The sequence below is a fragment of the Hyaena hyaena genome, unplaced genomic scaffold (assembly GCF_003009895.1).
Source record: "Hyaena hyaena isolate Hyena2069 unplaced genomic scaffold, ASM300989v1 scaffold_72, whole genome shotgun sequence".
Lineage (NCBI taxonomy): Eukaryota > Metazoa > Chordata > Mammalia > Carnivora > Hyaenidae > Hyaena > Hyaena hyaena.
This window is the reverse complement of record NW_024080703.1, coordinates 709,357-724,892: the sequence shown is the minus strand read 5'-3', so window position 1 is coordinate 724,892 and position 15,536 is coordinate 709,357. Positions and strand designations below refer to the sequence as shown.

General features: G+C 37.6%; 1 protein-coding gene across 2 annotated transcripts in view; it reads right to left on the bottom strand.

The window, feature by feature from the left end:
• Positions 1-15,536, bottom strand: part of ARHGAP21 (Rho GTPase activating protein 21) — a 136,818-nt gene that overhangs the window by 66,971 nt on the left and 54,311 nt on the right. For both annotated transcript variants that reach the window (XM_039233045.1, XM_039233046.1), the window contains exons 3-4: positions 9,846-10,025; positions 9,561-9,585 (exon numbers count right to left, since the gene is read on the bottom strand). In XM_039233045.1, the coding sequence (XP_039088976.1) occupies positions 9,561-9,585; positions 9,846-10,025 (205 nt within the window). The remainder of the gene's footprint in view (positions 1-9,560; positions 9,586-9,845; positions 10,026-15,536) is intronic.

Sequence of the window (15,536 nt, the reverse complement as noted above, 5' to 3'; positions counted from 1 at the left end):
GCTTTCAGTTGGGGCCTCCAAAGGAATACATGGAGTGCCAGGGGTGAAAAAGAAAAAGCCCAACCATGTCAAGCCTGCAGGTGTGCTGTGCAGATTTCCTTCGAGAGAAGCTGCTGTGGGAACAAGCTGGGTGACAGCCTCAGCTGCTACCCTTTAACATCCACTGCCACATTTGCCCGGAGGCCACGTTTCCCCATGCCTGCCCACGGATTCTCAAGGGCAGTGTTTGCTCCCCAGGTGCCTCACAGAGACCTCCTTACGTTGTGCTGCGGTCTGGCACCTTTCCTACTAGGGCCCCGCTTCCCTCTCTTCTTTCCCAGATGGCAGACCTGCATGCAGTGCGCTCTGAAGTCTTCCCCTGCCTCTACTGCCCCCTTCTTCTCTACCCCGCACAGACATTTCTCCCACTCAATCTCTGGCACGTCTAATGCTGCCTTGCCATCTGTTCCTGTTTGGGCATCTGTTTCTCAGAGAACCCGAACTGTTAAACCAAATGTCGAAAAGACTAAGGCCCACCTTTAGGTAAAGACAATCTCTGAACAGAGATGCAAAAACCCTAAATACAACAGAAAACCAAATGTGGTAGTATGTAAAAAGTATCATTTATGATGATCAAGCTTGGGCTAGTCCAGTAACGCAAGGTTTAACAGCTGGAAAAATAAGTCAATATAATTCACTATATCAAGAGATTAAAGGAATGAAAACCAAAAGGTTTATGCCAAAAGATGCAGAAAAATTCAACACTCCTTCATGGGAGAGGTACGTCACATTCGTAGATTGAAGATTCAATTGTTTCGAATGTTTTCAAAGAATCAAATATTGTGATTAATACAAAAGGAATTAAAATTCCAACAGGAATGTTTTTGTGGGTGTAGAAACTGAAAAACTGATTCTAAAACTTTTATAATATTGCAAATGGACAAAAACAGCCAATCCAATTGCAAACAACAGAATTAGAAGACTTACTCTAGCTTTTAGCAACATTTATTATATAGTAACGACAGTAAGATCGCAGTCTTGCTGCAAAGAAAGTGACCAATGGAAAAGAACAAAGGTTGGCAAATTTTGTGGGTAAAGAGCCCAGCAGTCAGCATTCGCAGAAGGCTTTGCAGAACACATACAGTTTCTGCCACATATTCTTCTTTTTTTAAACAGCCTTTTAAAAATATAGAACCGTTCTTAGTTTGGAAGCTATACAAATGTGAAGCACAGGCCAAACCCTGGAAAGAAGAAAATCCAGAAACAGACCTACACATATACTGATACTTTATAATCAAGGTGGTATTATGTACTAGTAAAGTACAGGCTTTTCACTAAACAGTGCAGGATTAAATGTATATCCATATGGGGGGAAAAAAAATCTTGACTTCATACTACATGTAAAAATAATACTAACAGGTGAACTGCATGTAGATAACACAGGAGAATATCTTTGTGACCATGCAGTAGGAAAAAATTCTTAAATAGGACTCAACGTATTAGCCATAAAAGGAAAGATGGACTATTTGGACTACATCACAAATAGGAACTTCCATTATCAAAATTATTAACACGAAATTGAAAGGCAACTAATAGTTGGATATTTGCTATAGATCCAACTAATAAAATCCCCATCAAGAATATCTTAAAATATTTTTTAATGTTTTTTAAATTTATTTTTGAGAGAGAACCAGAGACAGAGTATAAGCAGGGGAGGGATAGAGAAAGAAGGAGACGCAGTCTGAAGCAGACTCCAGGCTCTGAGCTGTCAGCACAGAGCCTGACATGGTGTTCAAACCCACGAACCACGAGGTCATGACCTGAACCTAAGCCAGATAGTTAAATGACTGAGCCACCCGGGCGCTCCCGCCCCCCACATCAAGAGTCTTTAAAGAATTCCTACAAATTAATTCTTTTAATACTGATACCTAACAACCAAAAAATAGTAATCGACCCCATGAGTTTTCAGGAAAATAAAAATTAACCCACATTCCATACCACTGTATATCCACTAGCATGACTAAAATTACAAAGACTGACAAATACTAAATTTAGTGAGGATATGACACAACTGGGACTCTCACACCTTGTGGTTCAGTATATGTTGGTATAATCACTTTGAAAAACGATTTAGCAGTATCTACTAAATGTGACTGTATGCATACCCATCAGTCCTAGATAGACAGACCCACGAGAAATAAGTACACGTATGCCCAAAAGTACATGTATAAGAATGCTCACAGCTGCATTGGCTGAAATTGCTAAGCACTGAGAAAAAAAATCTAACTAAACTATTACATATGTTCTCTTTGTTTCAAATCAACTTTAATAAAGTATAACTTACCTATAATAAAATGTACCCATTTTAAGTATGAGCTTCCTAAGTTTTGACAAATGTATAAACCCATGTAACCATTACCAGAATCAAGATAAAGAACATTTCCACCATGCCAGAAACTTCCCTTTGCCCCTTCGCAATCAATTCAGGCAACCAGAGATTGGGTTGGATTTATCTTTCCTCTCATACAAATAGAATCAGACAGTCTGTACTCTTTTGTGATTGGTTTCTTTCACTCATCAAAATGTTTTGGACAGGAAAAGCATGAGCAACAAAAGAAAAAGTACATAAATTAGATTTCATCAAAATTAGGAACTTTTGTACAAAGGACATTATCAAGAAAGGGAAAAAACAATCCACAGAATGAGAGAAAATACATGCAAATCATATATCTGATAACAATCTACTATCTAGAGTATATAAAGAACACTTACAACTCAAAAACAAAAAGACAAATAACCCCTCCCCCCAAAAAGCAATGGACTAACAGACTTGCATAGACATCTCTCCAGAGCAGATATACAAATGGCTAACAAGCACATGGAAAGATGCTCAACATCATTAGTTATTAAGCAAGTAAATGCAAAGCCAAACCATAATGAGATACCACTTCATACTCACTAGATTGGCTATAACTTAAAAACAGAAAATAACAGGCTAAGGATGTGGAAGTGTTACCTTCATACACTTCGGGTGCAAATGTAAAAATGGTGTAGTTACTGTGGAAAACAGTTTGGTAGCTCCCCAAACATTAAGCACAGAACTACCATATAACAATGGAGCAATCCCCCTCCTAGATATATAATATTCCTAGAGATCTGAAAATAGGGACTCAAATAAATACTTGCATACACAAGTTCATAGCAACACTAATTATAATAGCCAAAAGGTAGAAACAATCCAAATGCCTATTGATGGATGAATAGATAAACAAATTGTGGTATATACATGCAAGGGAATATTATTCGACCAAGAATGGAGTATTGATTCCTGTTACCCATGGACAAAACTCAAAATCCTTACACAAAATACAAGAAGCCGTATGAAGAAATGTTACATATTGTCGAACTCTATTTTTATAAACAATCCAGAATAGGTGAGTCCAAAGGGACAGACAACAGACTGGTGATTATCAGAGACTTTGGGGAGGGGAGAAGAGTGAATGACAGCTTAATGGATATGGGCTTCCTTTTGGAGCAATGAAAATGTTTTGGGACTAGACAGGTGGTAGAAATACAACATTTCATTCATGACCTTTAATTCTATACTAAATGTCATTGAATTGTTCATTTTAAAATAGTGAATTTCGCATTATGTGAATTTTATCTCAATATAAGAAATGTTTGTGAGATTGATCCACAAGGCCATGTGTATTCTATTACATAGATATACCACAACGTGGCTATCTGTTCATAGTTGATGAATACTTAGGTTGAATCCAGTGTTTATTTATTATGAATAAAGCACCTATGAATACTCCTGTACAAATATTTTTGCAGGCAAATATTTCATTTATCTTTGGTAAATATGAATACCCATAACATTTCTTTAAAATATGTGGAATATACCAAATAAAATTCTATCAGTCATGAGATGCATAGGTATCAAAAATGTAACCAAATCAAAGATGGAAATCAATTGCAAATATTAAAGCAACAATGCTTTATCCTTCTGCTGAACAGACTTAAGCCAATAGGACATGTTCAGTTATGAAGAAGAAGAAAATTAAAAAACAAGTACAAAATGCTCATACTATGTTAGTAAAAATTGCATCTGAAAGTTGTATTAGGATCTTTTAATACTCTTTACCTTTCAAGGGAACAGAATGCTCTTTCTTACACATTTCCAAGGATGGAATTATGACAGTAAAGAATTTTCTGCCAAACCATGGTAGAAACTGACAGGAAACCCTAGAACCAGACAGCGTGAGTCTATAGTTCAGTGCTGTCCCCTGCTAGTTACTTAAACACTTCATGCCTCAGTTTCCTCATCTAAAACATGGAGGTGATAATATCTACCCCAGAAAGTTGTTGAATTAATCCACACAAAAACTTAAAACATTGCCTGGCACATTGTAAATCAGTTGCTGCCATACAATTTCCTCCTCCTCCTCCACATCATCATCATCATCATCAATATCAACATCATCATCTCTACTTTCTAAAGTATCTTTAAGACAATGTCAGACATCTGTGGATGTTCTACTGAACAGTATTAAAAATTAACAAAAATATGTAACTAGTATATTTGCCTACCTGCCAGAGAAACTCAAATTGTTTAAACTATCAGTACAATTAAAAATGGATCCCAAGGGAATCAAGAGCAAAAATAAACTGTTGGGACCTCATCAAGATTAAAAGCTTCTGCACAGCCAAGGAAACAACCCAGAAAATTAATAGGCAACCAACGGAATGGGAAAAGATAGTTGCAAATGACATATCAGATAAAGGGTTAATATCCAGAATCTATAAGGAACTCACCAAACTACACGCCCGAAAAACAAACAACCCAATGAAGAAATGGGCAGAAGACATGAACAGACACTTCTCCAAAGAGGACATCCAGATGGCCAACAGACACATGAAACGATCCTCAGCATCCCTCCTCATCAGGGAAATACAAATCAAAACCACACTGAGATACCACCTCACGCCAGTCAGAGTGGCTAAAATGAGCACATCAGAGAACTCTAGATGCTGGCGAGGATGTGGAGAAACGGGCACCCTCCTACACTGCTGGTGGGAATGTAAACTGGTACAGCCCCTCTGGAAAACAGTGTGGAGGTTCCTCAGGAAACTAACAATAGAACTCCCTTATGACCCAGCAATAGCACTGCTAGGAATTTACCCAAGGGATACAGAAATGCTGAGGCATAGGAGCACATGTACCCCAATGTTCATAGCAGCACTCTCCACAATAGCTAAAACATGGAAAGAGCCTAAGTGTCCATCAACAGATGAATGGATCAAGAAGATGTGGTTTATCTATACCATGGAATACTACATGGCAATGAGAAACAATGAAATCTGGCCATGTGTAGCAACATGGATGGACCTTGAGGGTGTTATGCTGAGCGAAATAAGTCAGGCAGAGAAGGACAAATATCATATGTTTGCACGTATAGGAGGATTAGGAGGAACTTGACGGAGGAACAAGGGGGAGAAGAAGGGCGGAAATGGTGGGGGAAAGGGAGAGAGGCAAACCATGAGAGACTCTTGAATGCTGACAAAAACTGAGGACTGATGGATGTGGGGGGGAGGGGGGGATGGGCATGGAGGAGGGCACTTTGGGGATGAGCACTGAGTGTTATGTAGAAACTAATTTGACAATAAACTATTTGTAAAAAAAAATTAAAAAAAAAAAAAATGGATCCCAAGGGGTTTAGTCAATGCACAAAGATATCAGCAGAGATCCACGGAACTCACTTAGTGTTGCTGCTACATTTTAGAAATAATGAAACATGTTTCTACAACCTACCACCACACTACCAACCGTGGACCTAACCATAATAAGAATTTCCTCTTCCAACAAATTTTCAGATCCATCTTTTAGTGTTATATTACTCTGAGGGAATAGGTTTCACCCTATGAGTGGAAATTAGTGGCATAAAATACACCCACTTTTCTCAGCTTTCCAGAATTTACCTCTTCATTAAGTGGGAAAATGTTTGATCTCTAAGCATAATGGGTACTGTTCAGTGGGCATATAATGATGAAATGGGCCAGTTAGGTGTCACTCTCAGGAATTAGGAAGTATTATGATGAGAGAGGGAGGAAGAAAGAAGATATAGTGAGGACTATACCTTATACACAGATGTCAGCTCATGAGAAAATCAGGTATAATCAAAATGAACGATGAAAGTCATTTAGATCCTCCAGTAAATACCAAAGTTTGGGTCTTTGGAAGATCAAAGCCAAGATTTTCTGGTTGTTACTCCTTCCATTTAGTAGCTTCCCAGTCCCAACTCTGGTGTCTATGCCTCTCCGGGTACCCTACCATTCTTGGCACTGAACTTGGAGATGCCCTATTGGTTTTTAGAATTCACACATCTTTCCTGGGGTGGTTTGAAGAAGTTTCTATTTCCTGCCACTAAACGTGCCTTGGTTAGAAAAGTCCAACATCAGCTACAGGGAGCTGTTTAGTCAGAAACAACGGCAATCACAAAATACTGAGAGAATTTATAAATCTCCAGTTACTTTTTGTGTACTATTCATGTTTAAACAGACAACTTGATGCCGAAGGAGAAATCCAACAGTTACTTACGTCCCTAACAAAAAGACAAACGCATTTCTGGAAATATGCCCTGTAATCACACTGAGACAGAATTTTTACTCATGGAATAAGTAGAAAAGAAATATCAGTAATTACAAACTTCCAATTATTTTTATTTTGATGATTTATAAAGATCTTCTTCTCCAGAGATTTAAGGGACAACCCGACAATAGCAAGACAGTGATTATCAACAACTATCATCACCAAAAAATATTTTTCCACGTTAATGGCCCTTTTCTTGTAAATATCATTTGCATCATAATACAGAAAACTAATCAACAAGAAAAACTGATTTTAAAACACAAGACAATACACATACGTAGTCTCTAAGAAACATACCAGAATGGAAAGTTGGGTAAAGAGAATAATCAGAAAATTAAGTGGCAAAAGAGATTCCACTCAATTGCCAAAAGGAAAGAACACTAAAACAAAACCTTTCAACCGTTTCACAGAATTTTGGCATTATAACAGGATCTCTTAGGAGTCTGAATAAAATCCTGGCAATTACTTCCTCTCCAGTGATTCTAGGCTTTGACTCGAATCATTACCCTGGAGGCTTGGATTCTATTTCATTTAAAAAAAAAATTCACATAAAAAAGATTTTGTAATTTCAATATGCTTGCAAATAAGTTTTATAAGAAAATGAAACTGTACAATAAAAACTGTCACATTCAGTTGAATTAAAGTAAAGAACATTCAGTCCTATAAAATATAGTCTTATGGTTGGTTGATCGGTTGAGTTGAAATGGTATGAGTGCTATACGTTAACTAACTAGGCCTCTGCAGACTGACTTGTGACCCCACCACCAACTGGGATGAACAGAGCAAACTTAAGCCCTGAGGGGCAAAGGAAGCAGCGGACTACTCAGTCAATCGTCACTCCTTACACTCAATGCACTTTCTGAATTCACTGCTGGCCAGGTCATCAGAACTGAGTACTAAGTGACGTTTGTTCCTATACGATGTTCAGGGCTTCTAAACTTAGGATATCCCTGACTTTTATGTGAATTATTTGTCCTTAAGTATTCACAAATACGGAACAAACTTCTTCGTTTTTAACTTTCTCAAGGCAGAGAAATAGGACAGAGTAATTTCAGAACATACTATATATACCCTGTTTTATCCATCCATTCTTGACTTTACAGAAGCCAAACTATCTTTTTTAAAGACAGCATTATTCTAGATGCTATGTGACATAGGGCCCCCGGGAACAGCACATCAATCCACGGGACAATGGGAAGACAGAGGACCCACACCCTCTTTCCTCTTGCTGATGCTGGTTTTGTAAGCCTTCCCTTTCCTCACTAACACCTATGTGTAGCCCATGCCAAGTAACATTTGGAATTCTTCCTGAACCCCAGTGCATGACAGATGGTGACACAAGAGTGGCCCTCCTTGCACAAAGGTGACAACTTATGAAGGGTCCTACCTGACCTGACACTCACAGAATACTTTTGATAATGCTGAAAGAAATTGTTTTCCTCCCCTTTAACCTTTAGCATAACCATTCTAAGACCTCAAATCAGATATGGGTGTTACAAATTCCATCCAACCGGTGAGTGGATAAACAAATGGGTGGATAAGCAGTCTGCAGTGTATTCAAACAAACTAATCAGCAACAAATGAAAGAGCAGTGTTAATACCTATACATACAATGTAGTGGAACCTCAGAAACATTACAACAAGCAAAAGACACAAACAAGTACATGTTGTATTATTCCATTTACACTCAATTTTAATCTACAGTGATGGAAAGCGGATTAGTGATTATCTAGAAAGAGCAGAGTGCTGACTGCATAAGGGAACTTTATGGAATGATGGAAAAGTTCCTTTTTTTTAATTATTGAAGTATATAGTAATATACAATGTTATATTAGTTTCAGGTGTAAAACATGGTGATTCTATAGAAAAGTTCCTTTTGGTATTAGAGCTTGATTGGGATGGTGGTTTCACTAGCTACATATTTATCGAAATGCACCTTACATATAACTGAACACTTAAGAAAAGGGCAGATATGATATTCTTGCTAAAAAGGCATAACTTGAAACTCATGATGAGAAAACATCAGACAAAGCCAAACCGATGGGCATTGTACAAAATAACTGACTGCTACTCTTCAAAAGTGTTGAGGCCATGAAATACAAGGAAAGACTGAGGCACTGTCACAGACTAGAGAAGACTAAAAGGACACAACAATCGAATGCCATGTGGAATCCCGCATCAGAGAAAAGACGCCGATAGAAAAACTAGTAAAATCCAAATATTAATTAACAGTATCAGACCAGTGCTAAATTCCTAGGCTTCTTCATGAATGTGTAAGCTGTTGAACATTAGGGGAAGCTAAATGAAGGATATACGGAAACTTCTGCACTATTTTAGCAACTTTTTTTCTAAGTCTTATAATTATCTAGAAACAAAAGTTTTTTAACGGATGTATTTTACTGTCTGTGAGTTTTAACTCATTAGAGTTCATGTAAAATTAAAACAAAAACAAGGGAACATTATTAAGAAATATCCCCATTCCCAGCCTGATTCTCCTTTTAAAAACCTTATTAAAAATAATGTTTAAGTCAAGAGTAAGACTAAGTATAAGACCCCAAATACTCTACTTTTCAATATTTGAGTCAATAAATCTACTAGATAAACCACACAGCATTTCCTACCTAAAACATTACTGAATTTAAAAGATTACTAATTAAATAAAAATATCAGAATTACTTTCCTCAGAATCATATATGTTCTCCCACATAAGTACTAATATGTAATTAATAATAAAATCACTGCATGTTCAAATCGTGATGAGACAATGGAATCCATAAAACTCTACAGAGAAATTATTTAATTTCTAGGGCTCTCCCATCTAAGAGTTATATATCTGGAGTTCAAAAATGGTAGCATCTCATTCAGTGTTACTTAAAGAATAGAAAGACATGTAGAAAAACAGAGAAAAATTAAAACTTTTATAACATACCTCCTTTGTTGCCATTTTCTTCATCCTACAATATAAAAAAAGATATATCCATGTGAATAGTTGTTTAACAAACTCTAGTAAAATCAAAGCAGGCCTCAATTCAATTCAAAGTGCCCTCCCCAAAATGTGACAAGAACAACCTCATTAACAGTGCCCTTGGCCCGAAGGATGGAGCCTTCATAAGGAAGGTACAAGGGGAAGATGAGTGGAAGACAAGGAGACAGGAACTGACTTGCATTGTTGTTGCCATCATTGTTTTTAAGTTACTTTAATTAATGTTCTTACCTTATATGAAAACTGAATTGCAGATTCTGGGGGATAAACAATAAAATGCCTTAACGTAAAACCAAAGCCTTGAGATGTTCTTTTCAACATAACTGTTTTGGGACCTGGCCAGGAGAATGCTTCATCTTCGGATGGTGATACAGTTTCACTTTGTTCTTTTCCATCTTTACTCTTTGATACCTAAAATAAAAAGATATTTAAAAGTTAACTAGATAACTCAATGTACTTCCTCACTTAGACAAAAACTATACATATGAGCAGAGATACAAACTTAATGGAGAAATAGGAACCATATTCTTTATATTATAAATCATGTAGATCACCAAACACTAATCCCTACCCCCCCTCCCCCGCCCCGGGATGCTATGAAAGGTAATCAGATGCAAGAACCCTCGGGAATTAGAAATATAATGGCTAAAATTGAAAACACGATAGAAGGTATGAAGCTAACACCATGACCACCTCGTAAAGCACTAAGAAACACAAACTATGAAAAAAGAGACACGATTCTCTTACTAAGAACACTACAACCGTGATTGGAGGGTCCAACAGAAATGAAAGCTAATTCGAAAATAACAGACAAGGTGTTCAAATCCTGAGCACAAATTCAGTATCCACACAGCCAGTCCTTCCCTGGCTAGCCAGCATTTTGCTCTCTTCTCTTCCACTCTTGGCTTTCATCTGGTCATGCCTGAAAACCTGTGCGATCTCAAACCAAACACCCTACTCTCCATTCCCTCCCACCCCTCGGCTCTTCTAAATGTGCAGCCTGGGCCTGCTGCCTCCTACCTCTTTCCTGTCCCTCACCACCTCATGTTCTCACTTCCATTGTAAGCCAGCTTCAATTCACCCTGTTGCCTTTCTCTTACTTCCTTCAAAGTCCCTTGATATAACCTGACCCTGGATAAATTGCTAACACTGCCTGCGGTGAGCCTGCACCTATGTGGCCAAACATGAGTGGAGATTAAATAAATAAATAAATAGAAAATAATAATGAAATAAAAACTAAGCTGTTTTCATTCTAAGTTCATAATTTCTATTACACTGAAAAGGGCCACGAGATGTGAGCTTAACTGCCTGCACATCTAGCCACGTACAGCTGCGCCCAGGTTCTCCTGCCCTCCTACCCATTTGCAATCCTCCTCCAATGGCCATTCTTCTAGGGCCCCTACCCATGTACCAGCTCTCTCTTACCGTTCACAAGTATGTTCCCGCAATTCTCCTCTCTCTTTCATATCACCTATTTTCTTTACTATGTTCCCAATAGTATACACACATTTTGTAAATTCTTTAACTTTAAAATAACACCAACAAAATCTTCGAACAACATAGCCCTCTCCAGCTACCACCTTGTCTGCCTATCCTTTAAAGCAAAGCTCCTTGAAAGTTGACACTAGTTGCTCTCTTGAGTTCTTTTCCTCCCATTTTCTTTTGAATTCCCTTAGATCAGGCTTTTGACTCCATAATTCCCTTATACTGTTCAAGGTTACCAATGGCTTCCACATTGCTAAACAGCAATCAATTCTCAGTTCTTGTCTTAATGTGACTTACCAGTTGGCTCAAGAATCACTTCTTCCTTTTTGAAAATTTTTCTCCACTTAACTTCCCATACTGATTTTATTCCTAACTCATAGGCTATTTTTTTTTTTATTTTTAAAAATGTTTTACTTATTTCTGAGAGAGAGAGAGAAAGAAGAGAGAGAGAGAGAGAGAGACAGCATGAGCAGGGAGGGTCAGAGAGAGAGGGAAACACAGAATTTGAAGACAGACTCCAGGCTCCAGGCCTGAGCTAGCTGTCAGCACAGAGCCCAACTCAGGGCTCAAACCCATGAACCGTGAGATCACGACCTGAACCGAATTTGGGAGCTCAACCAACTGAGCCACCCAGGGTCTCCACTCTTAGGCTATTTCTTATCTCTTTTTGTTACTACATCATCTGCTAAACTTCTGAAATCAGGAATATCCTGGGCTCAGTTGACAGACTTTTCTAGTTCTACTCTGTCTTTTGGTGATTTCATTCAGCCTAATGCTTTAAATTCCATTTATATACAGATGGTCCCTAATATTGATCTCTAACCCAGCTATCTCCCCAATCTAATAGGTATCTCAAAATTATGTCTGCATTGTTGCTAAGATTTTGTATTAAATTACAATCCCAAGTACATCTCAGCAGTTCAAAATGTCATCTTTATTGGGGCACTTGGGTGGCTCAGTTGGTTAAACATCCAACTCTTGATTTCAGCTCAGGTCATGATCTCATGGTTTGTGAGTTCAAGCCCTGCACTGAGTTCTGCACTTACTTATAGCATAGGTCCCGCTTGCCATTTTCTCTCTCGCTCTCTCTCTGCCCCTCCCCATTTGTTCTCTCTCTCTCAAAATAAATTAACTTGAAAAAAAACAATACCACCTTTATCAGATGGCAAATACTTGAACATGCTTAATTTTATATTTATTATGTTTCACTAGTGAATCTACCTGTTCCTTCGGAGTGACTCACTTCATATGAAGGTGTTGAAACTTAGAAAAAAATGCTCCTGAAAGCAATTTGTGCATGATAATAAATTTATTATACTACAAAGAAAATAAATCCAAGAGACTTCTAAATCCTGAATATTTTCATCACACAGTCAATATTTGAGCTGTTAGTAGTTAGCTATTCATCAATTTCCATTTTCTCTACTTTCTGGAAAGGTAACTAGATAGTGACATTCTCCAGCCAGACTTGCTGTGAGGGCAGCTGTGACCAAATTCTAGTCAATGGAATTCTAGTCAATGGAATGTAAATGAAAGTAATATGCAATATACCAAAATCAGTTGTATTTCTACATATTTAGAATAAGCAATTGGTAACTGAAAAAACTTTTAAAATACTGTTCAAAATATGAAATACTTAAGGTCAAATCTGACAAAAGATTTGCAAGGCCTATTAACTGAAACTCCAAAACACTGCTGAGAGATTTAAAGAATATCTAAATAAATGGAGAGATGTACCATGTTCATGGTTCAGAAGACTATGTATTCTTAAAATGTCAACTGTTCCCAAATTGATCTAGAAATTGAATGAAATCACAATAAAAATCCCAGGAAATTTCTGTTTAGAAGTTAACATACTATTTCTAAAATTCACTTTAAAATGAAAAGAATCCAAACAGCCAAAACAAATTTAAAAAAGAACAAAATTGGTGTACCTACAGTACAAGACTTCAAGATTTATCATAAAGCTACCACAATCAAGAACAAAATCAACTATGGAGAGATTGTGTATTTGAAGCTAATTTATCATAAATGCATTTTAGTTTATCCTCCTTTCTAGGATTTTACTAGAAAGAGGGAGTAAGAGCAAACATCACCATGGGAGAATCAAGCTGAGTCTCAAGTAACCACAAAAGTGATCATTATGATTAGGTAAAGTTTGCAGGATAAAGGTTATTATTCCGGGCTTAATTACCTAAATTAACAGTTTAGTCAAGATGTAAGGGGTGACTAGATCCTCCTTTTGTGATCCAGGTGAGAGAATCATTTTATACATGCACACAAGCAATCCCCCCATTTATTCAGTAAATAAATATTGAGAACCTACTGTGTACCCCACGCTTTTCTACCTGGTGAGGATACAAGGGTAAATACAATATACATAATTTATTTTGTTTTCTCAATTAAGCTTCTTATTTTGAGACAATTATAGAGTCACATGCATTTCTAAGAAATCACATTATGCAACTGCTCTCAACAGCAACATCCTGGAAAACTATAGTACATATCACAACCAGGATAATGACATGGATACCATCCATTCATTATATTCAGAGCAGTTTTACTTGTATCCTGTTCACGTTTAGCTCTACGCCGTTTTATCACATGTGTAGGTTTGTATGTTCACCACCAGTCAAGATACAGAACAGTCCTGTCACCACAGGATCTCTCCCGTGGTCCTGATCCATCCTCTCCCTTCACCCCTCCCCAGCCCCTAACTCTAGGCAACCATTCCTCTGTTCTCTATTTCTATCATCCAACAATGTTATATAAATGGAATCATATAGTCAGTAACTTTTGGGATTGCCTTTTGTCACTCAGCATAATTCGCCAAGTTGTTGCAGGGGTCAATAGCTCATCTCCTTCATTGCTGAGTAGTATTCCATGGTCTGGAGATACCACAGTTTGTCTGAAGGACATCTCGGTTGTTTCTAGTTTGGAACTATTAGGAATAAATATATTACAAACATCTGTATACAGGTTTTGTGTGAACATCATTTCCACTTCTCTGGCATAAATGCCCAAGAGTGTAACTGCTAGGTCATCTGGTAACTGCATCTTTAGTGTTGTAAGAAACTGCCAAACTATTTTCCACAGTGAATATACAATTTTATATTCCCAGGATGTATGATGTATAAGTGATCCAATTTCTTTGCTTCCTCGACAGCATTTGGTACTGTCATTATTTTTTATTTTACCCATTGTTACAGGTGTGTAGTGACAGGTACTGTGATTATAATTTGCATTTCTCTAATGGCTAATAACAGAATCTATTCATGTGTTGCCACCTTATTATATAATTGTAAAGCACAAAAGATTCTTCAAGACTTAATCAAGATTAATAAATCCTTTCGTGTTATACATGAGGAAACTGAGGCCCAAGTTAGTAAAGTGATTTATCTGAGATTACTGCTAGCTAGTGTCAGGGCAAGAATTAAAATCATGGTTTCCTGAATCGGAAGCTAGAATATCTCCCCTTTGTCATATTATGTTTCTATAGTCTGAACAGATTCTTCTCCCTAAGAGCTCTTTGATCTAATTTATTATATTTTTAAATTTCACTTTCCTGTAGGACTCCAATTTTAGCACTTTAAAAACTGCCCACGTATTAAGTTTATCTTGAGTGTATTATTATGATTTGGCCCCTCGGCTCCCAGATATATTCAAGTTTTCTTCTCTTTGCCTTTGAATACAGAGATAACCCTCTTGTATTATGACTTCGTGTTTCAAGTTGCTGAACTAAGCCTGCCTTGTCTTATTCTACTCAGTTCTTCACAGAAATGGAGAGGAAGGGATGAGGAAGAATAAGCAATTTCTTTTCTGATCCCTGCAAACTTTTGAAGATTTTTGAATGCAACATAGCTCAGTTATGTCTATTATTCCACCTTCCCAGAACATCACACTAAGTCCTCTCCAGCCTCCTACCTTTTCCCCACAGGACAGAAGGGAGGGTTATACTTCTTTCCACATAGAAAAAGAAGATGAAAAGAAACACACATATGTGCCTTCTTCACTCCTTCTTCTTTTTACCCCCGGAGTCATTTGATGTGATGACTTTCTCAGAAGGGCAAACCACAGGCACACGCCGAAGGGCACAGCAGTTACAGAACCTCCACTTAAGAAGACCCCTCCTGCAAGTCCCTCTCCACACGTGTCACCTCCCCACTGTGAGCACCAAGTCATGTCCCAGCAGCATCAGAGTGCAAAGAGTGACAAAGTGACTAGAACAATGGCAGTTACATTTCTGTGGATTAAGGACTGGCATTTGATCCCCTTAAAAGACTTCATAACAAGGTCACTCGATTGCATAAATAATAGCTCAAGGTTAAAAGAAACCAAAATAGAGGACAAAAACTAACTCTATAGAGCCCAGACATAACAATTAGACAAGGCAACCCAAAGGAGAGAAAGAAGGTATAAGAGGAAAACAATCACGTA